The sequence below is a fragment of the Papaver somniferum genome, chromosome 9 (genome assembly GCF_003573695.1).
Source record: "Papaver somniferum cultivar HN1 chromosome 9, ASM357369v1, whole genome shotgun sequence".
Classification (NCBI taxonomy): Eukaryota; Viridiplantae; Streptophyta; class Magnoliopsida; order Ranunculales; family Papaveraceae; genus Papaver; species Papaver somniferum.
Window position 1 is genome coordinate 13,678,492 of NC_039366.1, and position 14,423 is coordinate 13,692,914.

At 36.1% G+C, this 14,423-nt stretch overlaps 1 protein-coding gene across 2 annotated transcripts; it reads left to right on the forward strand.

The window, feature by feature from the left end:
- Positions 1-4,494: 4,494 nt before the first annotated feature.
- LOC113310576 lies at positions 4,495-7,802 on the forward strand. 2 transcript variants are annotated; one of them, XM_026559296.1, is made up of 2 exons: positions 4,495-5,241; positions 5,678-7,802. In XM_026559296.1, exons 1-2 carry the CDS (start codon positions 4,713-4,715, stop codon positions 5,881-5,883), a joined length of 735 nt encoding a protein of 244 aa, XP_026415081.1. In that variant the 5' UTR covers positions 4,495-4,712; the 3' UTR covers positions 5,884-7,802. The 2 variants fall into 2 exon arrangements, with proteins under 2 accessions (XP_026415081.1, XP_026415080.1); XM_026559295.1 differs by having other exon boundaries at positions 4,496-5,241.
- Positions 7,803-14,423: the final 6,621 nt, after the last annotated feature.

The following is a 14,423-nucleotide window of genomic DNA, read 5'->3' on the forward strand; positions in this document are numbered from 1 at the left end:
GAGCACTGATGTTTAACTGATAACCACTGTAAAGGTTCAGACTTTCATATCTAGCCATAAGGAGATATAAACCTTGCGAGCAGATAATGAATAAAGAGGGAGATAATGGACATCCCTTCCTTAAACCTCTTCCACTTTTAAAGTTACCATAATGGGCTCCATTTACAAGTATAGAAAATGTGGAAGTACAAACGCAATTCATTATCAGTTTATGAGCATGATCATGAATTCCCATTTGATGCAACATGAAATCTAAAAAAGACCAAGTCACTCTATCATATGCTTTCGACATGTCTAGTTTTAGATCAAAGAAATCTTGTTTTGATTTTGACTTGTGCATTGAATGGAAAATTTCCTTAACAATGACAATATTGTCAGTAATCTGCCTATGCTTTACAAATGCATTTTGAGACCATGAAATGAATTTCTCCAAACATGGACTTAATCTCATAGCAATAGTTTTTGCAACAAATTTATACAAGACATTACATAAAGAGATTGGTCTGAATTCAATTGTTGAGGTCGGGTTTTTCACTTTTGGAATCAAACTAATGTGAGTATGATTTAACTTACTTGGAAGATCTCCTAAAGTGAAAAACTTTTGAATAAACTTGACAGTGTCTTCTCCAACGATATTCCAACATTTCTTATAAAAGATTACCGGAAATCAATTTGGTCCAGGTGAACCAAAAAATTCATGTTCCTCACCATTTTCCAGATTGCTTCCGATGTTGGTATTGCGACAATTGAAAGGCTATCTGTTACATGTAAAGAGAAGGTCGGCTGTTGCATATCAGAAGGAGGCTGCATAGTCGTATCTTCTTGAACAAATTTCTGAAAAAGGAAATCATTTCATCAGCAATTGCACTTGGATTAGTTAGCCATTGTCCATAACTTGTTTGTAGACTTGAGATGTTATTTTTCCTTCTACGTTGCTGAACAAATAAGTGAAATTGTTTTGAATTTTCATCTCTCGTTTTCAACCAAATTTGTTTCATCCTTTGTTCTCAATAAGTTGCTTCCATGATGATGTATTCATTAAGATGATCTGAGGTTAACTTCTCTTGTTGTAGCGTATCCAGTGTAGGGTTGATGCCTTGAAGATGGAGTAATTTTTTCTTTAGCTTACATATATTGTTTTTGATGCAGCCGATCTTTTCCTTACTCCAACATTTAAGAAACGTACCCAGTGAAGAGAGTTTGCCTAATAAGTCACCTGATATATCAATGTTCCAACTTTCCATAACAACTTTGAAGAAATCAGGGTGAGTACACCAATATGCTTCAAATTTATACGATGGAGGATTTCGAGGGATATTTCTGCAGGTGTTGAGAATAATTGGAGAGTGATCACTTGATAATCTTGGAAGATGTAAAACTCCTGATTTTTCAAACATCAGGCACCAATCTGGAGAAGCCACCACTCTATCCCAACGTTGTCTTATCAAACTCTGCATTTGTCTTCCATTCGACCAAGTAAAAGCTGGACCAGAGAAACCCAAATCCAATAAATGGTTGTCTCGGATAAAATTGTTGAAATGTGTTATTGTTGCATTTAGTGACTAATCTCCTACAAATTTCTCCCTTATTGAAGAAATTGCATTAAAGTCTCCTATGAAACACTTTGGCCCTTCTACATGCTGTGAATATACAGAGAGACTTCGCCAAAATTCACCTCTATCTTGTCTATTGGGAGGTCCATAAACACAAAATAAGGTCCAACTACGAAAAGCTCCATTTTGTTTTACTTGAAGGTGGATCAAATTTTTTGAATAGGAAATAACTTCAGCATCAATTTCATCTTGCCAAAGAACCCAGAGACCCCCACTGCGACCAATAACAGGTACAATACAATGGTTAGAGTAACTAAGCCTACGTACAATTGGAATTGAAGCTGCCTCAGAAAGTTTTGTCTCTGAAAGAAATACAATGTTGGGTTTTGTACTTCTAAGGAAAGATTTCAATGTATTAATTGTTGGGTTATTCCCTAACCCCCAACAATTCCATGCAAACACTAACATGGACCGTGCGACCAATTAGAGCTAGCCGCCACCGCCCATTGATCATCAGAATCCTCCTCGATTATTGTAACCATCTTTGATTGTGAGTTTCTAGAATTGATGCATGATCCATCCTGCATTCGTTTAGCGCCACTTGAATCTCTGATGGTAATTGGTTCTGAAAAAGAGGTAATGCGAAGTTCTCTAGCCGTCGATTTCCATTCACGCCTTCTGGTAACCTTGTTTGATTTTCCGTACTTCCATAGAATTCGTCCACTGTCACTATTGTGTGACATTCTGTTTGTCCTGGATAGAGTTGATGAAGATTCTCATTGATTGATTTACTTGAAATCTCAGTTGAAGAAGATTTAAGTTTTTTTGTTACGAACTGAAAGAATTCTGCCACTTGTAATGTTTGGTTGCTTGAGAGATCGTAATGAGAAGTAGAATGATGGTTTTCACTCTCTTTTGCTTTACCTTTGGCTAGCACAGTGTTTAGATGATGCAAGTCAGATAATGAAGTGGTTGTTGTAACCTGTTTTTTTACCCTTTCTTGCAGTTAATTGTGACCCAGTATCCGAGAGATTATGAACAGTTGTAACTGAAAAAGGATTTGAATGTTGTTTGAATTCTCCAGGTTGATAATTAACTTGGTTGGAAACCGTCAGATTATTATCACCCAATATATATCCGAATATGGGTAACTGATTCTGCAAGATATCCGTTTCTTTGGGAGCCACCTCGGTTGCTGACGTGGGATTCATATTGCCAATCAAAGACGAGTTTGCATGATGACTCATCATCCCTGTAACTTGAGTTGATTTTGTTTTCCTGCTCCGGACATTGTGAATAACCGTATCCTCTTGAACATCGTCTTGATGAAATTCCTCCATGTCATTAAGAAATATTTTGTTGGATGCATTAACTGATCTCTGATATTTTGGAATGATAAGGTCATAAGATTGTTGATGGAGTTCTAGTGGGAATTCCTGATGCACTTTATCTTTCAACTGATGTACTTTTGGACAGATTTTCATGAGATGACCAAGAAGGCCACAGAATAAACAAATTCTTGGAAACCTCTCATATCTAATTTCAGTAGTGATTTCTTGACCATTTTCCAAAGGGAATGAGATAGAATCTCTTATTGGTTGTTTGCTATCAACAAACAGACGTACTCTTGCAAACTTTCCCAATTTCGAGATTCTTGAACAATTATTGTTCTTTTACTTCCAGCATATGCCACTATACTTTGAATGAATTTCCTATCTAGATAATTCACTGGTAAACCATGTAACTGTGCCCAAAATTCAACCTTGTCAAAGAGATACTCATGTGGAAGTTTATTAGGTACACACCTCTCCAACGCTAGAAGATCATCTCTTGAAACCCATGGAGAAGATTCCATGATAAATTCTGAAACAGAATGTGATTCAAACTTAATCAAGTATGTTTCTGATGTAAATTCAGATACATAAAATTTCTGATTAAATGATCTCCATAGTTTGGCTAATAACTCCCTGACCATCGAAATTTGAAACGTTCTAGGGGACAGAATCAGTAAACCTAAACAGTTTTGGTAATTCTTTGAGATATTTGGCAGAGGAAAATTGACACAGATGTTTTTGGATGGAGTTTCTTGGTTTAGGAGAGATGCAAATTGACGAATCATCTCCATATTTTTATTGTGTTGTTCAGGATTGGAATGTTTAGAGAGAGACATTGTTATGTGAGGAATGATAGTGTTAACTGGATTGATTACCAATGGCTATGGAGTTTGAAAAATTGAAATTTTTAGAATAGGAAATCTTCGTTGAAATACGAAGAAATCCAAACTTTAGTGCCTCACTGTAAAGAGATTGTGAATCTGTGCGTTTATGAGTGGTTTATGTAAGAAGAACTATTAAGAGATTAGGGTTAATGGTGTTTGGGTTTCAATCGAGAGAGTTGCAGAGAAGAGAGAGAAAGAAGGATCTCAATCTAAAAATCTTTAAATTACAAAATTAATACATATATCGTGTGTCGGGGCGAGGACCATCCATTGGATATACCAAATCCAGTATGTTATTTTAGGAGGGGAGGACATATCACAGCCGCTAATTAGAAAATCCAATGTATCCTGGCTGCTGGATGACACAACAAACACTACTATTGTGTAAGCATTGATTCGTATATAACGATTTATTTGTATTGTTTACAAGTTGGGCATAAAAGGCGGTTCTACTGCCAGAATTAGAAAATTAAGTCGAGAGAGATAACGAAAATTAGGGCAACCAAGAACAGAAGTTTAGATTTTGATAATTGAAGGGAATGTTTGTGATATATAGGTTTGTTACTGCTTTTGTGGCTACCGTAATGGCTACCAGTAATAGTTAGTTGAGGGTGCCGTATCGTTTTCTGTTTAGTTAATTGTGTCCGTTGGATCTGTGACACGTGTGTCCGATCCGTTGAGGTAGTCTTGAGGTTAATCTTTGGCTATAAGGTTGTAAGAAGAGTTCATCTCTTCATTATCTGAAAATTAGTGAAACTAAAACCCTTTAGCTGCGTTCTGATGAACACAGATTTGGCTCATTCCTCAGGGATTTGAGATTTATCCTTCATTTTTATCACATTTTATCCTTCCTGATTGTTAAATTTGTTGTGTTATCACAACAATTGGCATCAGAGCCGTTTCTGTCCACTCAAAAATTCCATCCAATTTTTTTTTCTACTATGTCTCTCAAAGATGTTAACGAGAAGATTGATATGAACACAACAGAAATCACTAAATTACAAACTGATGTTTCTGCGTTATCATCAGATCTATCTTCTAAGTTCGATTTACTCATGAAGAAATTGGATCAATATCACAACAATCAACACAGTTCAAATAAAGAAGGTGGTTCTAACACAGTATTATCGGCAGATTTAACAAACAATGAAAGTTCCGAAGGATTTTCATCGAGTGTTAATCAAAGGGATGATACCCTAATTGCTCCATCTATTGATGATGAAAAATCCGCTACGAAGTCAGTAGTAGTAGATTCAATTCCTTCCGCTGTCATTGAAGTGGGTAATTTTTCATATGTGGAGTTGCTTATTTTTGATGTCGATGAAATCGATGATTCTCTCGAGGTGGACTTGATTCCACCATTTTTCTTTGTTGAAGAAGAAGACATAGATCCACTTAATGGTGTGCGTTTACAACTTGAAAATGTGGAATGTTTGAACGATTTGTTCTTTCTGCACAACAAAATTCTAGGTATGGCTTGTTTTTACTTCAAACCGGGTGATTCTCGTTTGTTATTCGATAGAGGTAAATGTGTTGGTAGATTTCTTTTCCGATTACTTCTTAGCTTTGGGTATAAATCATATTTTTCATCTGTGCAATCATTTCATTTTTTATGTGTTAATGATTCCAAAGTTTATGATGAGATGCAGCAATTTGTTAAAATGCCAGATAGAAATAGAAATTTTACACTTGTTTTGGCATGGATGGTTAAACATGGGGAGGCACAGGAATTGTGTGTTACTATGCCTGTGAGTGTTTCTTGTAACTTAGGCTGTGGCAGAGATTTTGCTGGTTGGATATATGATCGTGGCAAAATGTTCGATATTGATGATTATTCTTCTTTTGTTAACACTTACAAATTTTCTTTTGATACAAATACTTCTTGTCTTGTTTGGTCAATTATAAGGGACAATCACCCTAGTGCTGGAGCTCCATTTTTCACTCAAGCATCTGTTATTGGTGGGGCTTGGTATCTCAAGCAAGGGCAGATTATACATGCACCAGAATTTTTTTAAGGAGGTTGAGAACTCAGCTCCTTCTCATGGGAATTCAAATTCTTCAAGGGTGGTTGTCTGTGGTGTACTTACAGTCGGAATTCGGTTTATTCCTTAGGGGTTTCTGGAGTGCAATAATGGGTACAAATGACATTCTTTCGCAGCTTCAACTTAGTTTCCCCACTGCTATCAAGGTCCTTCGTGATGAATTATGGAAGAGTAGTGAATTCTTGCAGCTTGTGAGAAGATTGAACACTCAGGTCTTACTCATGGTACTTCAGGTTCTAAATGTGTGGTTGTTCATTGAAGGCCTGAGGTGGACATTCAAGTTGTTTTCAACTAGTTTATGGAGTGGGAGAAGTATTGATGTGATAGTTCATTTCTCAACTTATGCCACTGCTACAACTCAATTTTATTTTTCCAGAATCAGGTTCTTTTTTCTCTCTCTTTTGCTTCTACATGAAGTCTATGACAGACTTTTAATTCTTACGGGGATTGTGCAGAAATATTTACATTCCAGTTTGATTTATTTGCGTACATTTTACTGGGATTGACTTCTTACTTCATGTTACAACCAATTGCTGTGGGGATACAAATGCAATTCCACTCAATATCCTCATTGGTGTTACACGTATATGTGGAAATTTCCTTGTCATGATCTACCTAATGCTGCACAAGTCTTCTATGGTGAATGGTTAAAAGTCACCGATATACATGAAAACAGAGAGGTCTTGCTCTTGGTACATCAAATTCTTCACATGAGGCTGTTAGTGGAGTATTTGAGGTGGAAGTTCAAATTGGTCCCCCCTGAATTGTGGAGTCTGAGAAATGCTAGCTGGATTGATAACAGTTTTATCTCAGTTGTGTGCTTTAACGGGAACATGAATTATAGAAGCAATCGGTTCTGCAAAGCTGAGGTCCATCATCAACTTGCAACCATTCTCATGAGATTACCAAGTTGGCGCCTAACTACTACAAGTGGACTTTTGATGATACGAAATGGTACTAACACTTTGGGTTGTAACTGGTCGTTCAGAGAACTAGGGCTTGAGACGATATTATGGGATTCTCATTCTCAGAGATGGGATGCTGTTTATGTTTATATTTACATAGAGGTGCATTATGAAGATCTTTATTCGATTACAAGAAGTGGTGCAATGGGTACACCTAAAATCTTCGCGCACATGTTGGTTACGGATAAAGCATCTGATGTGTTTGTTATAATTCATATTGGGATGACTTTGCTGGATAAGGGCTGGAGGGGAATCAAGCTTGAGATTTCTCGCAAATTGCAAGACATGACGAAAACCACTATTTCCTTGGCCAACACAGCCTCAACTGTTTTCAAAAGAAGTGAAATTATTTTTATTCAAGGGAGGTACTTGTGGTACTCACCAACAAGAGGTTCTAGCTGGACAACATTATTAGTGACAGAAGGGAGAGTTAAGGATTTACTTGTGAGGTTTACCACTCGGATAATAGAGCAGTTGGAGGATCAAAATGTAAATGCCAACAAACTCACACAACTCGCAACCAATAATCATGGTCAGACTGGAACAGTTCAAGAAAGGGACGCATAATTTTTTCTTACTGAAATGGATACTTTCAACTTTCTCTTAGTATTCACACAAATAGTGAGGGTCTCCGTTGAAGTTTTTGTGCAACTGGTTGATTTCAAGTGAGGCGCTGTGGAAATGTTTGAACCTTTCACCTTGCAAATGCAGTCACTTACACTCAGTCCACACTCGAGCAGTTTCACTTAGTTCTCATCCTCGAGGACAAGGATGTTTTCAAGGAGAGTGGAATGTCACAGTGTGAAAGGTAGGGGCTATCGTAATGGATGCCAGTAATAGTTAGTTGAGGGTGCCATATCATTTTCTGTTTAGTTAATTATGTCAGTTGGATCTGTGACACGTGTGTCCGATACGTTGAGGTAGTCTTAAGGTTAATCTTTAGCTATAAGGTTGTAAGAAGAGTTCATCTCTTCATTATCTGAAAATTAATGAAACTAAAACTCTTTGGCTGCGTTCTGATGAACACAAATTTGGATCAATCCTCACGGATTTGAGATTTATCCTTCATTTTTTATCACATTTTATCCTTCCTGATTGTTAAATTTGTTGTGTTATCACAACAGACTGTACGGATACCAAATACATTACGGATCCAAATATGAAAAAAAACAACAACAAAGTGTTCTCTATTACGTAACCCCCCAAGCTGTAGTAGACTACAAGGAGTGTCTTTAAGCTTGTTTCTGAGGAGATCTAACCTAGGACCTTTTGACCCTTAGTAAAGACGTCAACAATTTGATCCAAAGTGGAAAGAAAAAGAACCTTCAAACTCTTGTTCTGAACTAGCTACCTTACAAAGTGATAATCAAAGGCTAGATGCTTCATTTTGCTGTGAAAAATAGGATTGAAGAAGAGAGAAACAACACTCTGATTGTCACAAGAAATAAATGGTGGGGATATGAAGAAAAAGATGTGTTAGAGCATAGCTCGGTTGAACCCACCAAGCGTTGGTATGCCGAGTTTGGTTGTCATATTTTAGTGATCCAAAACTCATTTAAGAGTCGCTTGATTAAATGTACTAGAGTCAACTTCGTATAGGTTAGCTTGAAAGTATTAGGATTTGAGACATTACAAGTACTGCGAAGACTTGAAGAAGTGAAGAAGTAAGGAACTACAACCACAACATCATCCTTCCGCTTGAGGTTAGTGATATTTGACTTGAACTGTTTCATTCCCTAACGTATCGTTCAAGTCGTGCATATTGAAAACAAAACTGCGAAGCATGAACACTCTAGATAGACATAGTCTTAAGGAATACAATACGAGGTTTATTGCTTAACCATTAAACTTCGTAGATAAGACATCGACATAATCGTTTGAATGCTATTGTGATTATGTATGGGCATGAGGTGAGGATTTCATGCTAGGAAACAATGTGTTTACATATGTTTTAGGGAAGTAAGTTCATGAACTTTGTTTGTGAATCGAAAAGGAAATCGTCAGGCGTTATTGGGATTGTTCTTTATTGCATATCTTATAAACGACCAATATGTGCGATTAGTATAACCTCTCAAGACTTGTTTGTGTTCTTGGTAAAACTATTCACATGAGGCCTGACTTTTGTATTGGTATGACTTTTACTAGTGAAACCGATCTTAAGTAATCACCTGATGGTATGATCGAGTTTGTGTAGTTTGTAAGACCTAACATTGGGTAAAGGGGAACCGATCCTAGTAATAGGTGCAACACATCACAAAGGGGAATCGATCCTTGCATGGGGTGCAGCAAGGTTTATAGAAGAAAGGGGAACCGATCCTATGGACATGTGCAACACATATGAGTTAGATACCATATATATGTGGGGAACCGATCCTAGTACCTAGTCAACCGAATTTTGGAAAGCTAGTGTGACTATGCACGGTACTCACATGGAGGTAGAACCGAAACTTGTTTTGGTAGAACCGTTAAACCCATGATTTGTGATTGAGAGTATTTAATCAATCACATAGCTCTTGAAAGTCAGATGAACCAATTCTAAACATGTTTGGAAGCGTGGAAAATCGATTTCAAGTGTGTAAGTATGAAAGAGGACTTACAAAGTAAGGATGTCGACACACTTTGAACACGTGCATTTATGCGTACTTTTATTGTTCAAAGATATTCCTTAACAACTAAGAAGGAAGTAAATCTCAGAATCGAAATTAAATAAGTTAAGAATCTTTTAATTAAAGTTTTTAATTATATATGGAAAATAAGTATTAGTAATGTGCATTTACTAGTTAAAGATTTTCCAAGGAGATTTTCTATCATTATTTTGGACAGAGCATTCTCAGGAATTATGAAAACCGAATATGGAAATTATTATTGAATATCTTGAGAATATTTTCGGTTTTGGAAATTCCTTGGTGTCCAAACTTCCTTGTTTATAAATACTTGAAGTTTGCATTTCGGGAAAACTAATCCTTCGTGATAGTAAGCTTCCGATGTTGTGCTGTTACTTGTGAAGCCGCCTATTCAGAGAAGAGAGTAACCTAATTATGGGAAATCTCTTACGACCGCTCAATTTAAAGACTTCTTTGGGATTGAGAAGCTCTACGAGTACCGTTGGTGGGGAACTAGTTTCGGTTTATCTTTTGTTTTCGATTGATTTGATTGAGTAACGGTGGTTGAACTTTTATTGCACCTAGTTTGTTTATGCTTGAGAATCTTCTCTTCTGATATAAGATTCACTCAAACTAGTTCGAAGTCTCGACAGGGATCTTTAGACTGTTGTTAGTTCTAAAGACGATCTTGTGATAATCCATTCTTAACAGACTCCCTTCTGTGTGTGATTGATCACAAGAGATTCAAGTAGTTGTGTGCAGGTGTTTATTGAAGATCTAAGAAGATTTGAAGACAAAGAAGAGATAAAAGATTTCTGAATTGGTTATATAAATCATTGGTGTGCACAATACTTGTTTTGGTAAAAAGAGGATGTTACTATAATCGGTTTATCCTTGTGGTAGATTGGATAAATAGTTGAGTAGATCGACATCAATATGGTTCCTTGGGATTAAAGGTATTGATTGCAAAATCTTATGATTACTTTGGGTAATTGAACATAAGATAGATCTAAGAACCTGATGAAGGAGTTTATGTTAAGATAAACAGAAGATCCTTTGTCCAACTCATATCACTTGGTTGAAGAGAGTTGATACCAAACAAATTTGTTGTTCCTTTATTGTTTGGAATATGAACCAAAGGAATTGCTCCAAGTACGTGACTTACATAAGTTGGAGGCGTGGGAATACAGACGAACTAGGTGAACTATAGGTTTAGTTGCTTGGTCTCAACTATACGAAGTTGGTTTATTTTGTATAACGGCTTAATCCTGAGAGTATTTAATTCTGGACAAGGTCCCGGGGTTTTCTGCATTTGCGGTTTTCCTCGTTAGTAAAATCTTGCTGTGTCATTTAGTTTATATTTCCGCATTATAGATATTTTATTATAATTAAAGTAAATTACACAAACGTTAATTCTTATTTACTTGATAAGCAACCCTATTGTGTTTGGTTAAGTACGAACCTTTGTATCAAGTAAACATACTTCGTTGTTATATTGTCTCGATCTCGTATCCATAGACGATCACACGAAGTGTGAACCGGTTAGTTGTATTGTCTCGACTCAGTCCATAGACAATCACTTTCGGAGAAAGGACTTATAGGAAGGAAAAGTTTTAGCTTGAGGTATATTTGGGTACCCTTGCCTTTTCAAGATGCAAATCCTTAAGCAGTTTACAAACCCAAACCACTTCAACTGCAATGTTGTAAAGAGACCTATATTCAACTTTTGTAGAGCTTCTAGCAACTCCATTCTGTTTTTTGCTAGACCAAGAAATTGGATTAGATCCAAAGAAGATGCGGTAACCACTTTTGGATCTTCTTGCATCAATTGAACCCGCCCAACCAACATCACTAAAGCCATGAATAGGCAATAGACCCTAGGAGAAAAGTAAACCATGATCAAGAGTATGCTTGATATATCCGAGAATTCTCTTTGCAACAGTAAAATGTATATCAGTTGGACCTTGCATATGTAAGCACACTTGATTTATAGCAAACCCAATTTCAGGTGTTGTCCAAGTTAAGTATTGCAAAGCTCCAACAAGTGATATGTATTCACTAGGATTAGATAGTGGTACTCCATCTGAAAATAGCTGACTAGCAGGTGAAATAGGTGTATCACATGTCTTAGCCCCAGTCATGTCAATTCTATCAAGAGAATCCAATGCATACTTTGTTTGATATAAGAATAAATAATGAGAGTTTCTTTTTACTGTAGGCCAAAAAAGTAATACAAATATCCTAAATATTTGATAGGAAAATAAGTTTGAAGCTGAGATATAAAGGTCTGGATGTACTTTTGTGAATTTCCAGTTATGAGAATATCATCAACATAAACCAGAATTATGGTTATTCTTGAACCAATCTTTTGAACAATTAAGGAAGAGTCTGCAGTTGAGGATTTGAAATCATGAAAAACTAGCACATTTAAGAGCTTGGCAGACCAAGCTTTGGAGCTTGCTTAAGTCCATAAATGGATATGTGAAGTTTACAAACATGATTAGGTTTATCTGCATCAACAAAACCAGGAGGTTGTTTCATATAAACATCCACTACCAAGTCACCATGCAAGAATGCATTATTGACATCCAACTGCTTTATTTCCTAAGAAAAATTCACCGTTAGAGATGGAACAATTCTTATGGTAGTTTGCTTGGATACAGGGCTGAAGGTTTCTGTCTTTCTGAGTAGTCAATACCTTCTTGTCGATGAAATCCTTTTGCTACAAGTCTAGACTTAAACCTTCGAATTGTACCATCAATATTGTGTAGATTCTAAATACTCATTTACATCCCACACCATTATAATATGGATCAGGATCCACCAAAGACCAAGTTCCAGCATCCTTCAAAGAAGTATGCTCTTCAGCAACAACATGTATGAGATGACTCAGCAACAACATGTATTTGAAGTGGAGAGCTCAGTTGTTGAAGTATTTGAAGTGGAGAGCTCAGTTGGTATGGATGACTCAGCAACAACATTTATGAGATGCAGATATAAAATAATTGTCAGAAATGGTAGATATTGAAGAATGGCTGATGTCTGAACAAATATTAAGAGAATTAACTGAAGCAGAGTGCAATATAAAACTATTATAATTAAATAAAACATGTCTTGAAGTATATACTCTACCATTTGTAGGGTCCAAACATCTATGCATGGAGCTACAACCAATAAAGATACTATGAATACTTTTGGGTTGCAATTTGTGAGTGGTATATGGTCTTAACCAAGGAAAACAAGAATATACAAAAGATCAAAGAAATGAATAATTTGGAGTTTGTGCAAAAAGCTCCAAAAAATGTGATATGAAATCAATGCTTCTGACTGGTAATCTATTTATTATATAGTTTGTTGTTTAAAAAGAATCAACCCAATAAGCATCTGATAATCCAGATTATGTGAGAAAAGTTCTACCTGTATCAACAAAGTGTATGTGCTTGGATTCAACAACACCATTTTGTTCACGTGTATGAGGACAAGATACCTCATGAATGATCATATGTAGACATAGAAAATCCTTCAATTCATTATTCAAGAACTCACCACCCCCATTTTTTCTAATTCATATAATAGAAGAAGTTTTTCAACCATTTCTTTGAAATATAAGAAGATTTTTCTAAATTCTGATTTTTCATATAAGGGATAAATCCAACAGAATTTAGAATATTCATCTACAATGTTGAAATAGTATTTAAACTAGAAGATATTACAGGACTGGGACCCATAGGTCCATATGAAGTAATTCTAGAGGATGATGGACCTGATAAGTGGACAAAGAAAAAGTTAATTTGTGTGATTTACCTAATTGACACTCATTACAGTATAGTGGTGACTTAAAAATATGTGACAATTCTAAATTCTTGCAAACTCTTTGCAGTACTTGAAAAGAAGGATGGGATAATCTTCAATGCCAAGTTGTTGCTGATGTAGAAATGTTAGATAGAGCTTTATTTATGGTTGTTGATCTGGGAAAATGCATTGGATACTATTCATATTTATGTGGCCCTTGAAAAATGATCTTCCCAGATGAGAGATCCTTTACATTAAAACCAACAGAGTTAAATGATATTGAGCAATTGCTATCACTTGTAAACTTGTGTACAAAAAGAAGATTTTGAGATGACTTAGGAACCAACATAACATTGTTTAGATGAAATTTATAGGAAGGTGTTGTTTTAGAAACATAACCAATGTGAGTGATTGGCATACCTTCACCATTTCCAACTTGTATTTCTTCAGCTCCCTCAAAAGTTGTAGCTTGTTCTAGTTCAGTTTCATCATTAGTAATATGATTGTTTGCCCCAGGGTCAGCATACCAGGGGTTATCTCCAATCATGTTAGAAGTAGAAAGCATTGCACTTATGTTCTGATGAATATATGAGCTTTGATATGCAAAATTAGACCTATGTCTACATTCTAGAGACAAATGACCTGCTTTCTTGTAGATCTGACAAGCTTTGTCAGATATTGGTGCAGCATGAGAATTTGAAGAGGATGCACCAGGAGTTGGTTTTGGTGGAAATGTAGGTACAAAATTAGGCATAGGTTGAAACTGTGATAAACCTCTAGAATAATATGAAAATTGATATTTTACTGGATTAGATTGTGAAAAATGAGAGGATTGTGGATAATGAGAAAAAACCTCTACCTCTACCTCTTCCAAACTGAGAGTTAGGCCTAGCATTAGAAGCAAATGCTTTGGCATTAGCTTCAGATAACGATCCTTCTGTTTTATGGTAACAACTATTTCTTCACTCAATAGCAGATTATGTAACTCTTTAGAAATAACACGTGGAGTACGAACTCTAGTAGAAACAGAGAAAGAGCTATATTCCGGTCCTAATCCATTTTGAATAGTCAAAACTAACTCATCATCAGAGATTCTAGATCTAGGAACAAATAACTCATTTGTGATTTGCTTGATATCACTGAGAAAAGCAGGTATTGTACCTGAACTAAGACGTAGTGATTGAAGCTTTAAACGTAGTTGAATCGAGTGTGTTGAGGAGCTTCTTGCAAATCTTGATTCAATTGTTTCC

Excerpts from the sequence above, each read along its gene's own strand:
- LOC113310576 (XM_026559295.1), top strand. The coding sequence starts at position 6,401 with ATGTGGAAATTTCCTTGTCATGATCTACCTAATGCTGCACAAGTCTTC.